The 18401-nt window shown below is 44.5% G+C and overlaps 1 protein-coding gene and 1 long non-coding RNA gene across 9 annotated transcripts in view; one reads left to right on the top strand and one right to left on the bottom strand.

The window, feature by feature from the left end:
- The window catches only part of LOC138740415 (uncharacterized), a 29878-nt gene extending 27052 nt beyond the window's left edge, over positions 1 to 2826 (bottom strand). The window contains exon 1 of the long non-coding RNA XR_011342896.1: positions 2644 to 2826. This is a non-coding gene — a long non-coding RNA (uncharacterized lncRNA). The remainder of the gene's footprint in view (positions 1 to 2643) is intronic.
- LOC138740411 (phosphatidylinositol-binding clathrin assembly protein-like) overlaps positions 2593 to 18401 on the top strand; it is a 98145-nt gene continuing 82336 nt past the window's right edge. For 7 of the 8 annotated variants that reach the window (XM_069893004.1, XM_069893003.1, XM_069893001.1 and 4 more), the window contains exon 1: positions 2593 to 3258. In XM_069893004.1, the coding sequence (XP_069749105.1) occupies positions 3129 to 3258 (130 nt within the window). In that variant the 5' untranslated portion in view covers positions 2593 to 3128. The remainder of the gene's footprint in view (positions 3259 to 18401) is intronic. The other variant, XM_069893002.1, reaches the window with a different exon arrangement.

Here is an 18401-nt window from a genome sequence, read left to right as displayed (position 1 = left end):
CCAAAGGGGTACAATCCAGTGATCATTGGTGGATCAGAGGTAGAGAAGGTGAGAAAATTTGAATTCCTGGGAGCTACTATCTCGGAGAACCTATCCTGGACAGAACATACTAATGTCATCGTGAAGAAAGCATGTCAACCCCTTTACTTCCTCAGGATTTTGCAGAGGTTTGGTGTGACATCAGAAACCACAGCAAATTCCAACAAATGTGCCGACCAGCTGTATCGCTGCCTGGTACGGGAGTACCAATACCTCTGAGGAGAAAGCCCTGCAAAAGGTAGTGGACATCACAGGCAAAACTCTCCCCACCATTGAGAAAATCTACGTGGGACACTACTGTCGGAGAGAAACACCAATCATCAAGGATGCATACCACCCAGCACATGCTCTGTTTTTGCTATTACCATCAGAAGAGGTAAAGGTGCCATATGACTCACACCAGGCTCAGGAACAGTTACCAGCCCTCCACAATCAGACTCCTAAACAATAGACTCAAGCAGAGACTCATTTAAGGACTTTTACTTTGCACATTTATTAATTCATACTTTTTTAATGTATTTCAACAGTCATTTATGGGAATCAGCTCGAGAACTAGCCACAACCTTACCACGTGATTAGGGTTATGACCTACTCATGTTTCTAGTTCTATTCCACTGAATTTTTTTTTATGTACTGCAGTTTTACATTTCTCTCTTTTGATATATGTATCTTTTTCTTGAGTACACCTTATACTACCAATAAGTAGAAATTCCGCTCAGCCTGCAGGAAAAAGAGTTGTGCGTAATGACATGTTTGTACTCTGATAATAAATTTGAACTTGAATCTTAAGTCTATATGAAGTAAGAATCTGTGGATTAACACACACTGAGAATATCACACATTATGGGAATCAGATTACAAGCCATAATCTTATACGTGATGCAATCGCTCAACATGCTTCTACCCCTGCCTGGCCTGCAAGAAAAAGAATCCCAGGGTTGCATGTGATGTCATGTACATATTCTGACAATAAAACCTACATTTTGAACTTTCATTCTTGTGCTAATGTCAGGTAATTATCAAACAAGTTGTTCAGTTATTATTACATCAAACTGAGTGCATCTGTTGTGCAATTGATTTTGAGTTAAAAAAATAGACTTTGCACTAGTACATGATAAGGGCAATTTGATTTAGTCAGTTACCTCAAAATGCAAATAGATAAATGTTCAAGAGGGTTCACCTCAGGGTGATCAAGATGATTTTAGACTCCAACTGAACAAATTAAAAAGAAAGACTTGAGCCATCAAACATTTTAATCAAGAAAGATAGACATGTGGAGATATTAATTTTGCATTTTAAAATGGGTGAAGCAGAAATAAAACCTTATTGTGGACAAAATTATATTTGGTTTGGAATATTTTCAATCCAAGGAGTTTTATCAAACAGGAAAAAGTACTCCATGCCACAAATGATAACCAAATTCTCTCGGTAAATGTGATCACTTCCAGCAAGCATCTTTCAGGAGGAAAAATGTTGAGGGGTTTAAAGGGGAATCCCGGGTTTCACCCCTTCGCAACTGGTTGCAGATTTCATTAACATCAGCCCAGCACACACGAGGCGAGCACGGTCGAGCTGGGCCTGAAGCACTTCAATAAACATTCTCTTAAGAACGCTCTCATGTCAGATGTGTTATTTCTAGATCTATAACGTTTCCACTCTTTCTTGAACTTTATTCAGGTCCCCCCACCCCGAGAGAAAAAAAACAATGGTTCATTTAATCTTAGCCCAGGTTGTCTAATGGTTTGCAATTTAAGCCACATTTAATACGCGTCAGAGCAGCACGTTTAGCTTTTTTCCCCTCCCTCTCACCCCCCTCCTCCCACCTCCCTCCCCCCTCCCCCCCCCTCCCCCCTCCCCCCCCCCCCCCTCCTCCCACCTCCCTCCCCCCTCCCCCCCCCCTCCCCCCTCCCCCCCTCCCCCCTCCCCCCCCCCCTCCCCCCTCCCCCCCCCCCTCCCCCCCCCCCCCCCTCCCCCCTCCCCCCCCCCCCCCCTCCTCCCCCCCCCCTCCCCCCTCCCCCCCCCCCTCCCCCCTCCCCCCCCCCCCCTCCCCCCTCCCCCCCCTCCCCCCTCCCCCCCCCCTCCCCCCTCCCCCCTCCCCCCTCCCCCCCCCCCTCCCCCCCCCCCCCCTCCCCCTCCCCCCCTCCCCCCTCCCCCCCCCCCTCCCCCCCCCCCCTCCCCTCCCCCCCCTCCCCCTCCCCCCTCCCCCTCTCCCCTCCCCCCCCCTCCCCCCCCTCCCCCCCCCCTCCCCCCTCCCCCCCCCCTCCCCCCCCCTCCCCCCTCCCCCCCCCCCTCCCCCCTCCTCCCCCCTCCCCCCCTCCCCCCCCCCTCCCTCCCCCTCCCCCCCTCCCCCCCCCCTCCCTCCCCCTCCCCCCCTCCCCCCCCCCTCCCTCCCCCTCCCCCCTCCCCCTCTCCCCTCCCCCCCCTCCCCCCCCCCTCCCCCCCCCCTCCCCCCCCCCTCCCCCCCCTCCCCCCCCTCCCCCACCCCTCCTCCCCCCTCCCCTCCTCTCCTCCTCCTCCCCCCTTCCCCTTCCCCCCTCCTCCAAAAGTCAAAGGCAAGGAAGGGACTGAGAACGGATTGAAAAGGTGCCGTCTGCGCGCTTCTACCTTGATCCTCGGCCGGGCTCTGACCACCTGACGACGCACCGGCGCCATCTTGGCGGTGCCGGAGAACCGGAAGTGAGGCGGCTCGAGGGGGGCGGAAGGAGGGAGCTCCGAAAGCGGTCGGTGAACGGCGCCGGCCTTCCCGTCACGTACCCCCACCCGCCCCCCGCCCTCCGCCCTCCGCCCTCCTCCTCCCCCCCCAAATCAGACATGCCGGAGAATTCCACCTGCTCTTTCGGTTAGTCGCGCCGGGGTCCCATTTTTTTTTAACCTTCACGTTAACGCCAAATTCGTTGAAGCCGATAAGTCCCCCCCCCCTCTCTCTTCCCCCCCCCCTCTCTCCTCCCTTCCCCGGTTGCTCGGTTCAAGTGTCTTGTCATCGCGGGGGTCCCGGAGATTTCTTTTTGGGGGGGGGGGAAGGGTTAGTTCTTCCGTGCTGTTTCGTCGCCGTGTTTGGTCAGCCTCTGCCGAGGAAGAGGAGCGGCATCATGTCGGGCCAGTCGATCACCGACCGGATCACCGCGGCCCAGCACAGCGTCACCGGCTCGGCCGTTACCAAGGCGGCGTGTAAGGCCACCACACACGAGGTGATGGGCCCCAAGAAGAAGCACCTTGACTGTGAGTACTGGGAGGGAAAGCCGAGGGCGGCCCTGGGGCGAGATAGGCCTCCCTCCTGTGACCTTTTCCTAATTACCTTGCTGGCAAGTTCCTGAATCGCATGACACATGGGGGGGGGGGGGAAAGGCCAAAGCTTTTCCATTTTTATTTCCGCAGCCCTCGGCCCACACTTCCATCCACTAAATGTTTGCCTCACGGAGGGGTTCGGCCTCTCTGCGATGTGTCCTCGATACTTGAGCTGTTTCCGACGAAAGTTACACCTGTCAGCCCCATCCATTGAGCTCTGGCAAATCTGTTTTCTTCCACTTTTATCCTCCCCGAGACTTCAGGCGGAATCGAAGCTCCATTTCCTTCAGAGAATTGTCAAATGTTGCTGTCCACTGATTCCTGCCAGCTAGGTTTTTTTTTAAGGGAATCAAGAAATATGGAATGTAGTAGGTAATTACCATTGAGGTCGATCAACTATGAAGCAAACATGAAGGGCCAGCTATCATCCTCCTCTGCTTTTGGTGTGTGTTCTTTGGCTCGAGTTTTGTGTGTCATGCCCAGGGTTGACTTCACAATACAACAGATAATGAGATAGCTCGTGTAAAATTGGAAAAGCGGGGAAATTTTTAATTGTAGCCCTAACATTTTACCACTTGTACAAATTAAAACTATGAAAATGTATGTTTAGCAGTGTAGGAGTCCTATGTTTGTACCCTGTAACTGAGTGTTGTGTATAATTTCCAAATTGTTCCAGCTCACTGTATGAATATTTTTGATTTTATAATCACTTTCCTGTCCTCTTGCCCACAGTTCATCAATGTGCATTTGGGAATTGGGAAAGAGCCTTTGGACTGTAATTGCACATAATTAGCTTGTTTAAAATGTGGCATTTAATCTGAGGAAGTGATTTCTGAATTGTTGGTGGAAATGTTACCATTAAAGGAAGTGAAGGAAGTGTTTTTATTAAGCAAGTTTGCATCTGAGATCATTCTCATGACTTGTTATGCATGCAAGGCACATGCACTGGTCTTGACTCCAAAGAGGATGCTTCCTCTGCTGAAGAGTCTGGAACTAGGAATCCTACAAAATATTAGAGTTGAAATAACATTTTTTCCATTCAGAAGGTGACATCTGTGGAATTTTCTACCCCAAAAGGCAGTGGAGATTCAGTTATTGATATTGAGTTTATTCAGTACATTTCTGGGTATTCATAGAATCGAGGTTGTTTAAGAATAATATATGAAAATGTATCTGAGGTAGATCAACCATGATTTTAAAAGGCATAGCAGTCAAGAAGGGCCCTAGTCTGCTTTTAAATTGTATTTTAAGGCATGATATTACAGGTCCCTTAGAGTCTGGGGCAAAATGTTGTATAGATTTTTTTCAGGGAGGAGATTGCTATGAAATGGACTTCTGAACAAATAGCAACTTTGGTTTTATAATATAGTAAATCTTAATGCAATTAAGAAGATTTGCAGGGTTCGAATGTCATTTTGTAGAGCAAAACTAATCCCATAATTCATTTGTAACTACTTTGTCTTTTACTTCCACTGACAACAGAAACCACAAAAAATTACAATACAATTGATGTGAAACATTTTCTTTGTATCCCTACAGAATCAATCTGATCTGTTTCCAGAATGTTCCATTTTTATTTCATTTTTTTGCAGTATCTGCAGAATTTTTTTGTTCCCTAGAAAGTCTCATGGAAATATTGTTTTTGTTTTTAAATCTATGAACAATAATTGGGTTGCTGCTAAGTATGTGTGTGAACTTGGTGACGGAGCTTCCATGAGGAAGTCAACTGAGCAAGCACACCCTGATGTAAAAGCAGGTGGCATTTGACTGCAACAGTATAATAACCAACCCTGATCCTATACTTGAGTAATCTAAATCTTTTTGTATACTTTTGCCATGCCATTTGAGGAAGATGGTCAATTAAGACTTTTGGAAATAATTTTAGAAACAGTCAGAAAAGTGTTTTATTTCATTTGTTACAAGTTCTTGAGACCTGTAAGTTCTAATGTGTTTATCGTTATATATTTAATACAATATTACATATGCACTGAAATTCATGCTTGCTGTAGCTGACAGGTACTTCGTTAAGTAAAAAAGAACAATTACAATTGTATATCTTAAACTGTATGAAATCGATTGAATATCACAGTTGTGGCAAACTACAAATCTGTAGTGCATGTCTTCTATTTTTCCTGCAATTGCATTTCTTATCTGGCATTGTCTCTTAGAATTTACTACTGTAATTCTACTGTTAATGAAAGTTTAATGTTAATATCTGTGAATGTGACCTAAGTTTGCATCATCACACAAATAACTAAAAGCTGGATCTACTATCACTGCAAGGTTCCACGTACCAGTTTGATCATGTGAAAATTGGATTCAAAATTGGCATTGGCAATTATGGAAGGGTGATTGATGATGTGTCTTTTCATGATGGAAAGTGTTAATGGGGTTTCCATTAAAGCTTGCTGTTTGGTCTGTTGACCTTTGTAACATCAATCAAATCCATACAACTGATATACAAGTTTGCAAATAAATCAAAATTTGTCTGAGTAATTAATGAGAAAGGGCGTAGACTGTAAGAAGATTTAGATGGTGTGATGAAATAGTCATAAAAAGGGCTCAGTGAAATTTACGCATGAGGAACTGTTTAGGGAGGTGCCAGTTGGAAGGGAATATATTACATGTCTAACTGATCAGCATTTGAGGCATAGATCCTCAAAGGTGGCATGACAGGTCAATAAGCCTGTTAAGAAGATATTTGAGATGTTTTCCTGAATTAGTTGATTCTGAGCCTTACCCTTTCTTCCCCCCCCCCCTCCTTTTTTAGTATATTAATGTTAGAAAGCATGATTAATATCTTATCTCATTTGATTGAAAGCAAAATGCCAGGGTAAGTTGCTAAAATTAGATTAATGTAATTGAAATAGTACCTCCTCAAGGAATGGTGCCTTCTAAAGCCAATATAGGAAATTGTTGAGAAAGTAGAATGGGGCAACATATTTGTGCTTTGTCTTTTATGCAGGTGGTTTCAAGCTTCAAATCCAACATTATAAAATGCTTGTATATATGTGTTGTAATAGGAACTTTGAGCCTGTCCCCATTCACATGGAGTTAGATTTGCTCTGATATCTAGTAGCTGGTCAATGATAAGTTCAAACTACACATGTATTTTAATGTTGCAAAACCATTTATTGGAGGGATATTAGAACTCTATAGAATACAGTTTAATTTCTATGTCTAAAAATGATAACATTTGCAAATAAATTGTGCAATCTAAACAATTTTTATGAACTTGTATCACATATAGGTGATGCTACTGACCATTCCTATTTTCTCTCGTGAAAGTGACAGTGACCACTTTTTTTGAGCTACTGTACTCGTGCTGAAAGTTACTATCACAATAATTAGACCTATTGTTGATGAAAAAAATGTGGTGCATGTCTAAGTAGACTGGTGTATGACTTAAAAGAGAGCTGGTGACAATTTTACCATGGACCTCTTGCCAGTTCTTTTCAAGAGATTGAGGTTTGAGATGTGTAGGTGGTGAGCAAGTGATTTGATAATGGATTAGGTAACAACAAATTTGATTAACTTGTTCCAGATGGTGTTGAGCTTCAACAGAAGTGTGAGTTATTCCATGATGCTCCTGCCTTTTGCATTTTGGATGGTGGAAAAGATTTGAGGAGGGAGCAAGACCTCCCATAGGTTGTGTTGTTAATCAAATTAAACTTGCCATCAGTTCTGGTCATCATTATGTTGTTGGAGGATGGTTTGGTGAGAGCAATGTTGTAAAATGTAAAGGGTGTTGTGGTGAGTTCTTAATTAGACTCTCTTTTGTTGGGGATGGTCATCGCCATGTATTGCTATAATATGTGTATTAGTTATTACTTATTTGTGAGGCGCCTGCAAGCTCACACCAAGACACAAGAGAAACTTGTCCGTGAACTACTCTTTGCAGACGATGCCGCTTTAGTTGCCCATTCAGAGCCAGCAATTCAGCGCTTGACGTCCTGCTTTGCGGAAACTGCCAAAGTGTTTGGCCTGGAAGTCAGCCTGAAGAAAACTGAGGTCCTCCATCAGCCAGCTCCCCACCATGACTACCAGCCCCCCCACATCTCCATCGGGCACACAAAACTCAAAACGGTCAACCAGTTTACCTATCTCGGCTGCACCATTTCATCAGATGCAAGGATCGACAATGAGATAGACAACAGACTCGCCAAGGCAAATAGCGCCTTTGGAAGACTACACAAAAGAGTCTGGAAAAACAACCAACTGAAAAACCTCACAAAGATAAGCGTATACAGAGCCGTTGTCATACCCACACTCCTGTTCGGCTCCGAATCATGGGTCCTCTACTGGCATCACCTACGGCTCCTAGAACGCTTCCACCAGCGTTGTCTCCGCTCCATCCTCAGCATCCATTGGAGCGCTTTCATCCCTAACGTCGAAGTACTCGAGATGGCAGAGGTCGACAGCATCGAGTCCACGCTGCTGAAGATTCAGCTGCGCTGGGTGGGTCACGTCTCCAGAATGGAGGACCATCGCCTTCCCAAGATCGTGTTATATGGCGAGCTCTCCACTGGCCACCGTGACAGAGGTGCACCAAAGAAAAGGTACAAGGACTGCCTAAAGAAATCTCTTGGTGCCTGCCACATTGACCACCGCCAGTGGGCTGATATCGCCTCAAACCGTGCATCTTGGCGCCTCACAGTTTGGCGGGCAGCAACCTCCTTTGAAGAAGACTGCAGAACCCACCTCACTGACAAAAGGCAAAGGAGGAAAAACCCAACACCCAACCCCAACCAACCAATTTTCCCCTGCAGCCGCTGCAACCGTGTCTGCCTGTCCCGCATCGGACTTGTCAGCCACAAACGAGCTTGCAGCTGACGTGGACTTTTACCCCCTCCATAAATCTTCGTCCGCGAAGCCAAGCCAAAGAAAGAAAAATTTGTGTAGGACCGAATGTTTAGGGCTTCTTGTATGTAAGCACAGCTGCTTTATGATGTGAAGAATTGATGAGCTGAACAATCATTCTGATCTTATGGAGGGGAAATTATCAAACAAGCACTAGAATATAGTTGGGCCTTGAGATAAAACTGTACTGATTCCCTGAAGTTAATGTTTAGCTGCCAACCATCCATCTACTTCAATTTGCCACAATGTCTTGATGCTAAATATGGCCTTCATGCCATCCTCATTCTACCTATGGTAGGACTAATGTAATGAGGTCTGTAGCTCCCACTGAGCAGTAGTGACTAATTCTCAATTGTGTATTCTATAAACTTTTAATCCTTTAGCCTCTGTGACCCTGTTTTCAGCGTCTACCAACAACCACACATTCTGTGTCCCCATTTTCCTGGACTGGTTTTATATCCAAACACCAGCTGGTTCATACTGATATTTGTACTATAGACCTAGTCTGGAATATATAATGAAAGGTTAAAATTGGCTGGAGTACAAAGGGTTAAACGTTTTTCAAGAGCATAGCTGGTATGAAGGCAAGTACTCAAGTGCAGAAAGTAGGAAATGTGTCTGGAGTATTTGCATTAGACTAATGAGTGGATCATACTTGAACTGGATTACAACTCTTGCATGTCCCTGCTCTAAGCAATTCCCTTAGCCACCTGTGGCCCTATTGGTCTAATTTTCACAAAACACTTCCACAGCTGTCACACGTTAGGTATCCATCCTACTGCTCTGGCTATCCCATGAGGTGGAGTAATTGTGAGCAATAGCCCTTTTCACATTGACTAATCAGTAAATTGGCAGCTCAACAAACCAGTTCATGATAGAGTTTTTGTGTTCACACTGGACCAATGTTCTCTGTGCTCTTTCCAGCAGCGATGTCCTGCATACCCCCTGTCTCTTTCTTACTGGGCTAACTGGTACGCCAAATCAAAACAAATTGGCATTGTGGTAGTACACCACCGGCCTACTGCAGGGGGTGACCTCTGTGCCTGCAGAAGAGCATGAGGACAAGGCAATACCTGTTTGGCTGTCAATCAGCTGACCTGAATGGACCAAGCCCCACCCAGTCAGCTGTCAATCACCCTCCAGGAAAAAAGCCAGATCCAGCCCTTCAAAGACAGTCTCAGAGCTTGGAACAGCATTCCTCACAGCCAGCTCTGTGGAAGTTGATGTCAAATAAAGCCTGTAGACAGACTTTGTGTTGTGTGTTTTCTTCTGTTAGATAGCGCACCACAAGCAATAATACACCCTCCCTATTGCCGTTCTGACACCTGCATGCTGGTTCGCGAGCGTCCACACATTAATCGGAAGATTGATAGTTAATTACTGGATAAAAATGCCATTGTGATTGGGACTAATGACAAGACCTGTGATAGCAAATCCTGATGCTGTGCTGCTATTGGTGAGTGGCCTTAACCATTTTTTTCACACTATCAAAGGCAATTTAAAAATTACTTAAATTAGTTGCATTTTTAAGTTTAATGATTTTAAAAACACTAACTGATGCAAGTTAACAAAAAAAATCATATTTTATCTACTTGCCTCTAGTTACTTTTTCCATCTAGATCTCTTCTGAATTATTGCTGTACCAGGTACAAAGTTAAATGTATATGATGGCATAGCTCAATGCAATTCAGAATTACCCCATGACTTGGTGTGGAGTCCAACAGCAGACCATGAGATTAGTTGCAGACCTCAAGAAATCACCTTGCTGATAGTGAAAAAATGCAGGTATTTTCAGACCAACCTGACTCCACCTCAGTCCACTAGACAATGAAACCATACCAATGCATTCTTTCCACTTTATAAATTGATGCTGTGTTGTGAACTGACTCTTGCTGGGTTCTGTTCTTTTCAAACCTCTGTGCCACTAATCTACAGAGAAATGGAAAATGTTCAAATTACATGAGCCCCTTTCACACTTACAAGTGGTCCCAGGGGTTAATGGCCAATTGGCCTTAAAAGGTCTAGTGTGGAATGAAAATTGTCTCAACGCTGGCATGAAATGACATCATCTCATGCCAGGGATAGACTGCCTTGACCCCTAGTGCATCCCCAGTGTCTACAGATGCCAGCATTGCAATCAGGCATGTGTAGAAAGGGCAACTGGATTCTAGGACAAAATGACCCAAGTTCTTGTGTGAGTACAGGAACGTGAAGGAAGAAAATAATAAAATGAAGGTATAAACTTTGCCATGGGAAAGTCGCAGGAGAAGAGAGAGGAAATAAGTAGCAATAGCAGACAATTTTTAAACAGCATAGGAAAGTTGGTAGTGCTATAGCGCACAATTTGTAAAGACTGAGGGGGAAAAAGTGATGGTGGATACAGCTGTGCATACAGCCCTTTCTCTGCTACATGGAATTCTGGGAAGGCAGGTCTGCCATTGCTTTTTTCCCCCATGGTGTTTGTAAATTGTGCACAATAGCACTACCAACTTTCCCATGCTGTTTAAAAATTGTCCACAATTGCTATTTATTGCTAGCACTTTTCCACAGTCCCTTATATAGGTCGGCACAATAACAACAGGGGCTGAAGGCCCTTAAATGTGCTGTACATAAAGCTTAATTATATAATTTTGTTCAGATATAAAATCATAATACATTGAGGCAGGTCCACCATCGCTGGATGCATCATGATGTCACCGGTAGAAGGTTTATGTGCTGCTTTCGTGACCATTTACTTTTACTTAAATTTTTATTCTTATTCACTTTCATTATTGATTTATTTCCTTTTTTTTTTGCTGGTGGCTTAAATTCCAGATAACAGGGATTTTACTGTATTAGGTTTTAGTCTGCGATTGAAGATATTTGTTATATATACTTGTGTTGGAGTTTCATGCTTTAACAATTCAGTACAAACATGAAATTTAATAAATCGACAGTTCAATTCAGAAGTCGTCATCAGCCAAAATAACTGCTGCCCAGCTTCTCTTTCATCTCGATTATGTCATAATCGCTGATGTCCAGCTCATCTGTGTTCCAGCTCTTCTCTCACGAGAACCCGAACCTCTGAACGAAGGTTCGAGAACTAAGTGGCACAATCTGCCACGTAACCTCCACTCCCAGAACTGGAGTGTTGGAGGTGGTTAGGTTGTTGAGGTGAGGGTGGGTTTGGTTGTGATGGTGGATGCCCTCTGCAGCGGGGCTGTACTACATGCATACAAGTGTGCCAGCTTGAGACGGTCCATGGAGACAGTCTCATGTCTGCCGCCCATGTCGATGATAAAAATCATGGCGTCATTTTGTAGTACTCTGAACGGCTCCTCCTATGACTTGTGCAGAGGTGTACAGTGGGAATCTTGGTAAAGGAAAATGTACTGGCAGTCCTGGAGGTTGGGTGGGATGTACGTGGTTATGAAACCACATCAGGACATTAGGACTGGAGAAAGCATGCCCACCTTCTTACGGAGGTGTGTCAGCATGGTCGTGGGATGTTCTTGATGTCCATGTGCTGCCGGGTAAAGTCCCCAGGGACTGCCGTACACCAACTCAGCCAAGGAAGTTGCCGGGTCCACCTTTGTGACCGTGCGTATGCCTAGCATGACCCCCATGGCAATTCATCCATCCAGTCTGGGCCTGTGAGCAGTGCCTTCATGTGCTGGTGAAAAGGTTTCATTATGTCGTTTGCTTGCAGGTGATCGGCAGTTGTGTGGTACAGCATAATGCCAAGCAGCCATTGCTGACCACAGCCCAGAGGTGAACTGTGTACCTCTATCGGAGGAGATGTCCGCCAGCAAGCCAAAACAGGTTATGCAGTGGGCGATCAGGGCACATGGACAAGTCACAGTGGAGGTGTCTGAGAGTGGGATGGCCTGTGGCCATTTTGTGAATCTCTCCACGATGGTGAAAAGGTGGATGACTCGTCTGGGTGGGGGCAGTGGTCCCACGATGTCGATGTGAATATGGTGGAAAAGTCACTGTGTTGGGACGAAGTTCTGAAGCGGCTCCTTGACATGTCACTGGATCTTGGAGGTTCGACAGGGATGCACACTCTGGCCTAGTTGCCCACCTGTTTGTGCAACCTATGCCACATGAATTTGGCTGCAATAAATTCCTTTGTTGCCCAAATGGAAGGGTGAGCTGGACTGTGAACCATGTCGAAGATCTGGCATCGCCAGGCAGTGGGGATGATGGGCCTTGGCTGTCCCGTAGACACAGTGCAGAGGAGTGTGGTGACAGTGGGCCCAAATCTAGTATCCTCTAGGTTTGAGATGGCAGTGCAGTAGGTGAGAATCTCCTCATCTTCATGCTGGGCAATTGCCACAGCCATGTAGACAACATCCTCACATCGAGGACTTCACTGCAAACCTGAATGGTGCCATTCTACTTTCCAAAATCGACTTGGTACATGGCTATCATCAGCTGACATCCCCAAGACAGCTCTCATCACCCCATTTGAGCTCAGAGTTCCTGTGCATACCTTTCAGCGTGGATGGCATTGATGGCCGCGTGGGTTAATGCATCTGCGACCTGCTTACTCTTGCCTGCGATGTGCTGGATTGAAGTCGTGTATTCCAAGATGTAGGTCAGGTGGCACTGCTGTTGGGCTGACCAAGGATCAGGTACTTTGGCAAAGGCAAACATGAGTGGTTTGTGATCCATGAAAGCTGTGAAATCCCGGCCTTCGAGAAAGTAGCGGAAATGCCAGATGGCAAGGTAGACGAGGAGGAGCTCCTGGTCGAAAGGGTTGTATTTCTGGTGACGACTGAAAAGGGTGAGGGGGTTGTCAGCTACTATTGTTCAGTTGCTGCATCTGGCTGTACCAGATGCGTTGACCATGAGAGGGGTTGGTACATTGGCCTGTGGCTGTACCAGCATTGTTGCTTTTGCCAGCGCTTCCTTGGCATTATTGAAAACTGTCATGGCTGCGTCATCCAAAACGAGCTCTTTCGGCTTGTTGGCCAGGGGTTTTAAAACCGGTTGCATTATCCTGGCCGTAGCTGGCGTAAAACGGTTATAGAAGTTGACCATGCCAACAAACTCTTGGGAATCCCTTCACAGTAGAGGGTTTGAGAAACTTGCGAGTGGCTTCAACCTTGAACGGGAGAGGGACCACTCCGTGCTGGTCGATGTGATGGCTGAGGAAGTTCGTGGAAGTGAGGCTAAACTGACACTTGGCAAGATTGGTTGCCAGGCCTTGTCGAGCCTCCGTCCTCACCAGACGTTTTGGGGACCATATGAAGAGAGGATGTCTGAGGAGTGCACTATGCCCATTTCTTCCATCCTGCAGAATTAGTCTTTGGCCAGTTGGAGCTGTTAGGGGGCACCCTGCATGCGCATGCATGGAGTGACTGTCCGGTGAGAGGGTTATGGTGCTGCACCCCATGCTTAAGGCTGGCTGAACTGGGGAGTTATGGTAGCCAGGAAATCGGCTAGGATCCTGGCATACTCATTGTCGGAGAAGGTCCTATTTTGATAACCCTTACTAAAATGTAACACCTCACACTTATCTGCATTAAACTCTATCTGCTATCTTTCAACCCAATCTTCTAACTAACCTGAATCCCTCTGCAATCTTTGAAACTCTTTACTATCCACAGCTCCACCTATCTTAGTATCATCTGCATATTTACTATCCAATTTACCACTCAATCATCCACATCATTAATGTACATGACAAATAGTAATTGTCTCAATACTGAAACCTGAGACGCACCACTAGTCACCGGCTCCCAATCTGACAGTTATCTACTATTACTCTCTGGCATCTCCCATTCATCCATTATTGAATCCATTTTACTACTTCAATGGTAATACCTAATGATTGAACCTTCCTAACTAACCTTCTCTGAGGAACCTTATCAAAGGTCTTACTAAAGTCCATATATACAATATCCACGGTCTTACCCTCATCAACTTTCCTAGCAACCTTCTCAAAAAATTCAATTAAGGTTTGTTAAACATGATCGTACCCTCACAAATCCATGTTGACTGTTCCTGCCTATAATCTCTAAGAATACTTTCCAGGAATTTAACCACCACCGATGTCATATTTACATGCCTATAATTAATAGATTTACTCCAGCACCTTTTAAACCATGGAACTACATGAGCTACCCTCCCATCCTCCGGCACCATTTAAATATCAAAGCCCCTACTATTTTTACACTAACCTATCCCAAGGATGGAGGGACTATCTTGTCAGGACCTGGAGACTTATCCACCTTCATTTTCCTTAAAAGTGCCAGTACTTCCTCTTCTTTAATCATCATTGTTTCTATAACTCCCCAACTTATTTCCCCTCACAGATCAATATCCTTCCCTTAGTAAATACTTCAAGCTGTCTATATTTTTTGTACACCAGAAACTTTGGCGAATTTCTACAGAAGTGTGGTGGAAAGTGTGCTGACCGACTGATCATGGTCTGGTATGGGAATATCAATGCCCCTGAGCGTAAAGCCCTCCAAAAAGTAGTGGATATAACCCAGGACATCACACAAAACTCTCTCCATTATTGAGTACATCTACAGGGAACACTGCCGTCGGAGAGCAGCAGCAATCATCAAGGACCCACATCACCCAGCACATGCTCTGTTCTCACTGCTGCCATCAGGAAAGAGGTATAGGTGCCACAAGACTAATGAACAGATGTTTGTTTTCCCTTGGAAATCTGCATCAAGGATTAAGCTGCCCGCCTGGCTTACCTCCCCTGGGCCGGTCCTGATTCGGAAGCATGCCAAGCAATCTAAGACTGATCCATTGGTTGAGAGGACCCGCCTCCTCCTCGCTAGCTCCCATTATGCCTATGTTGTCTGTCCTGATGGGCACAAGGACACGGTCTCAACCTTCAGTTCTGTTCCTGAGGTTGATTCCATCACTAGTAGGATAGGATAACATCTTTATGGATAACATTGTACTTAATAGTATGAGGGCAAGCATATGTCTTACTCAAGATTCTTTTATTGTCATGTCATAAAACAGAAAATGTGATATTATATAAAATTTCCTTTAGTGTACCATAAAGCAGACAAAGATTTGCCATCAGTAGAAATTTCCAAGTGTACCTTACAGAGAAAGAGAAGTAAAAGAGAGCCTCCATAGTCGTTGAGCATCCATAGAGCATCTAGTGTTCCCACAGCTTCCGCAGCCACACATATTTCATTCCAAACCATGGCAATTTGGGCTCCCGATCCAAACTCTTGCCCGATCAGGAAGCCCTCAGCGGCCTTGGCACCCTCTCATATGCTGGTTTCAATACCTGGTACCCCTCAGCCAGTCTCGAACCTTCTCCAGCAGCCCATAGCTTGATGCGAGTCCCTTGACCACAGCCTTTGTGGCTTCTTTATTTCATATCATTGGTGACCAGAAGAGGGTCTGAAGATTCTATTGCTAGAGCTTCTATATGGTTAGAGACTCCTATAGGAAACCAGAAGAGCTATAAGTTCCAGAGATGGGAGCATATCCATAAGAGAATTTAAACGTGGATGAGAATTTTAAATTTGGGTCCTATTGATTTAGGATGCATTGTGAATTTCAATTTGCTAATGCAGTTAATACCCATCATCGATTTTTAATTTATTTTTTTAATTTTTTTTTTACGGTAAATAAAATTTAGTATTGCTGTTTCTGATGTTCAATAACTATTTCTCACTGAATGGCATGTTGACTTTCAATTAAATCAAATAGATACTGTAATTATGAAGGTTATGTAGTATCTCCTATCTGAATTCTTGGGAAATTATTGACATTTGTTTTATTCTCTGAAGTTGGGTAGGGTTCTCTCATGGTTTGGTTTCATTGACAAGCCAATATTATCAAAGGCTTTCTATTTACAAGCAACAAATTAATGAAGTTGATAGTGTGGTGCCTGAATATAACTTTATATATGGAATGGGTTAAAGGAATAGATGCTTGAATGGGCAGAGTGATCAAATCTGGTTTGTTTTGATGGGGGGGGTAGAATAATGATCTCCATTTTAAAAGGATTGGGCTTAATAACAGTATAGTTTGCAAAGCCACCTCACATGGGAACCTAGTTGGTGAGTCACTTAGCAGGAGAGCTGAAACAGTCTGCTAGTGATGAGCTTTTGAAATGGCATTATAGGGACACTGGTTTGGAAGTTAAAAGAAGTGCTAAGGATGGGGTGATTTTGTTTATGACCAGATGCCAATGATTTTACGGCTTCACTGGCCATTCCAGAGTGAGATTACAAAATTTAAATTATGCCATACATTGGTGCTTCATACCAAATAGTGACTGCCTTTTGTTTTTGCAGTCCATTACCTATTCCCGACTGGAGAACTTTTTTTAGTTATAGTGGTGTGTATTTGAAAGAATATATAGTCTAACTTTGTGCCCCATCTCAATTTATGTGTAGCTATATCAATGTTATTTTTCTAAAGGCAAAATAAAATACTAAATTAAGCCAAAACAAATATGGTTGGCTTTATCATATACAATACAACTCAGTATCCAAAATCAGATTCTCTGAAATCCTCATTTATCCAAAAAAAAATTTTGCAGCTGAACTGACCAGGAACTTCTGGCTCCTGGGCAGAAGTGGGAACCTCGGGCTCCCGGCACAAGCGGGGCTTCAGTGGGTTTGTTTTGGCTGGGTCTTTATTCGTTGGTGTGTAGGTAGCTGAATGGTGATCTTATAGAGATTTAAAGAAGCTGTCCTGGTGCCTTAGCAGAGTGAAGAGGGCATTGCCTGGGTGGTGAGGGTCTTTGAGGATAGAGGCTCTTTTTTAAAAAAAAATGGCACTGCCTTGTGTAGATGTTCTCATTGGAGTGGTCTGGTGCTTGTGATGTCGCAGCCAAGTTAACAACCCTCTGGAGTTCATTCTTGTCCTGAGAGTTGTCGCCTCCATACCCAGGCAGTGATGCAACCAGCCAGAATACTTTCCCCGGTACACTTGTAGAAGTTTAGAGAGTCTTCGTTGACATACTGAATCTCCTTAGACACCTCACGAAGTATAGCTGCTGGTGAGCCGCCTTTGTGTTTACATCAACATGGAGGCTCCAGGACAGATCCTTAGAAATGTTGACACTCGGAGAGTACCTTTCAATGATCTCTTTAAGGGCTGTTGCTGGTTGATGAATGTTTTATTAGAATTTTCAACCAAGTCTATTTTAAATTATATATTCTATAATTTCTTCATAAGGACAAAGTGTGAATAATTTGGATTTTGTTCCTGAACATTGTTTCATCATTGCAACGAAATCCTGTTTAAATTCATAAGAACTAATCTGATGACAATAGCTGCTTTCACACTTGCAAGTGATTCTAGGACTTAATTACCAATCAGCCTTTAAAGTGTCTAGTGTGAAAGCTGGCATCAGATGATGTCATCTCATGCTGGGGATTGAAGTCCTTGACTCCTAGTACAATCGCCGGAGTCTGCAGATGCTGGCATTGCGATGAGGCAAGTGTAAAATGGGTAATTGCTTTGTGGGATTGAAATAACCCAAGATGTTGCATGAGTGCAGGAACATGAAGGAAGAAAAAATTAAAGTGAAGGTATAAACTTTGCCATGGGAAAGTCACAGCAGGAGAAAGATAGAGAGGAAACAAATAGCAATAGTGGACAATTTTTAAACAGCGTAGGAAAATTGGTAACACTATATAGTGCACAATTTATAAAGACTGTGGGGGGATAAAGCAATAGTAAACCTGACTTCCCTAAATGCCATGCAGCAGAGAAGCCCCTCCATGAATGCTTAGTGCATGCAACTGGGCATACAGCCCTTTCTCTGCCATGTGGCACTCTGGGAGGGCAGGCCCGCCATCGCTTTTTCCCATAAGTTGTGTGTGATACTGCTACCAACTTTCCCACGCTATATAAATTGTGTGCTATAGCGCATCTAGTTTAAAAATTGTCTGCTGTTTATTTATTGCTAGCACTTTCCCACGGTCCCTTGGCACAACAACAATGGGCTGAAGAGCTCATACTGTGCTGTACAGAAAGCTTAATTATGTTATAATTAGGCATGATTAATTCTGTTCAAATATAAGATCATAATACATTGATCAGAATTTAGGGCAGGTCCACTATAACTTGATGCGTCATGATGTCACCAGTAGAAGCTAGAACAGTCCTAACTCCGGGGATGGCTCCTTACAAGTGTGAAAGCCTTCAGTGTCTGGTTAGGAATGGTCAAGTGTGAAAAGTCAAAGCCCCCATTCCCATTCCAGAACACTTAGTGGGATGCAAGTGTGAAA

The sequence above is a fragment of the Narcine bancroftii genome, chromosome 8, assembly GCF_036971445.1.
Source record: "Narcine bancroftii isolate sNarBan1 chromosome 8, sNarBan1.hap1, whole genome shotgun sequence".
Classification (NCBI taxonomy): Eukaryota; Metazoa; Chordata; class Chondrichthyes; order Torpediniformes; family Narcinidae; genus Narcine; species Narcine bancroftii.
The sequence above is the reverse complement of the archived record's forward strand: the minus strand, read 5'-3'. Positions and strand labels throughout refer to the sequence as shown.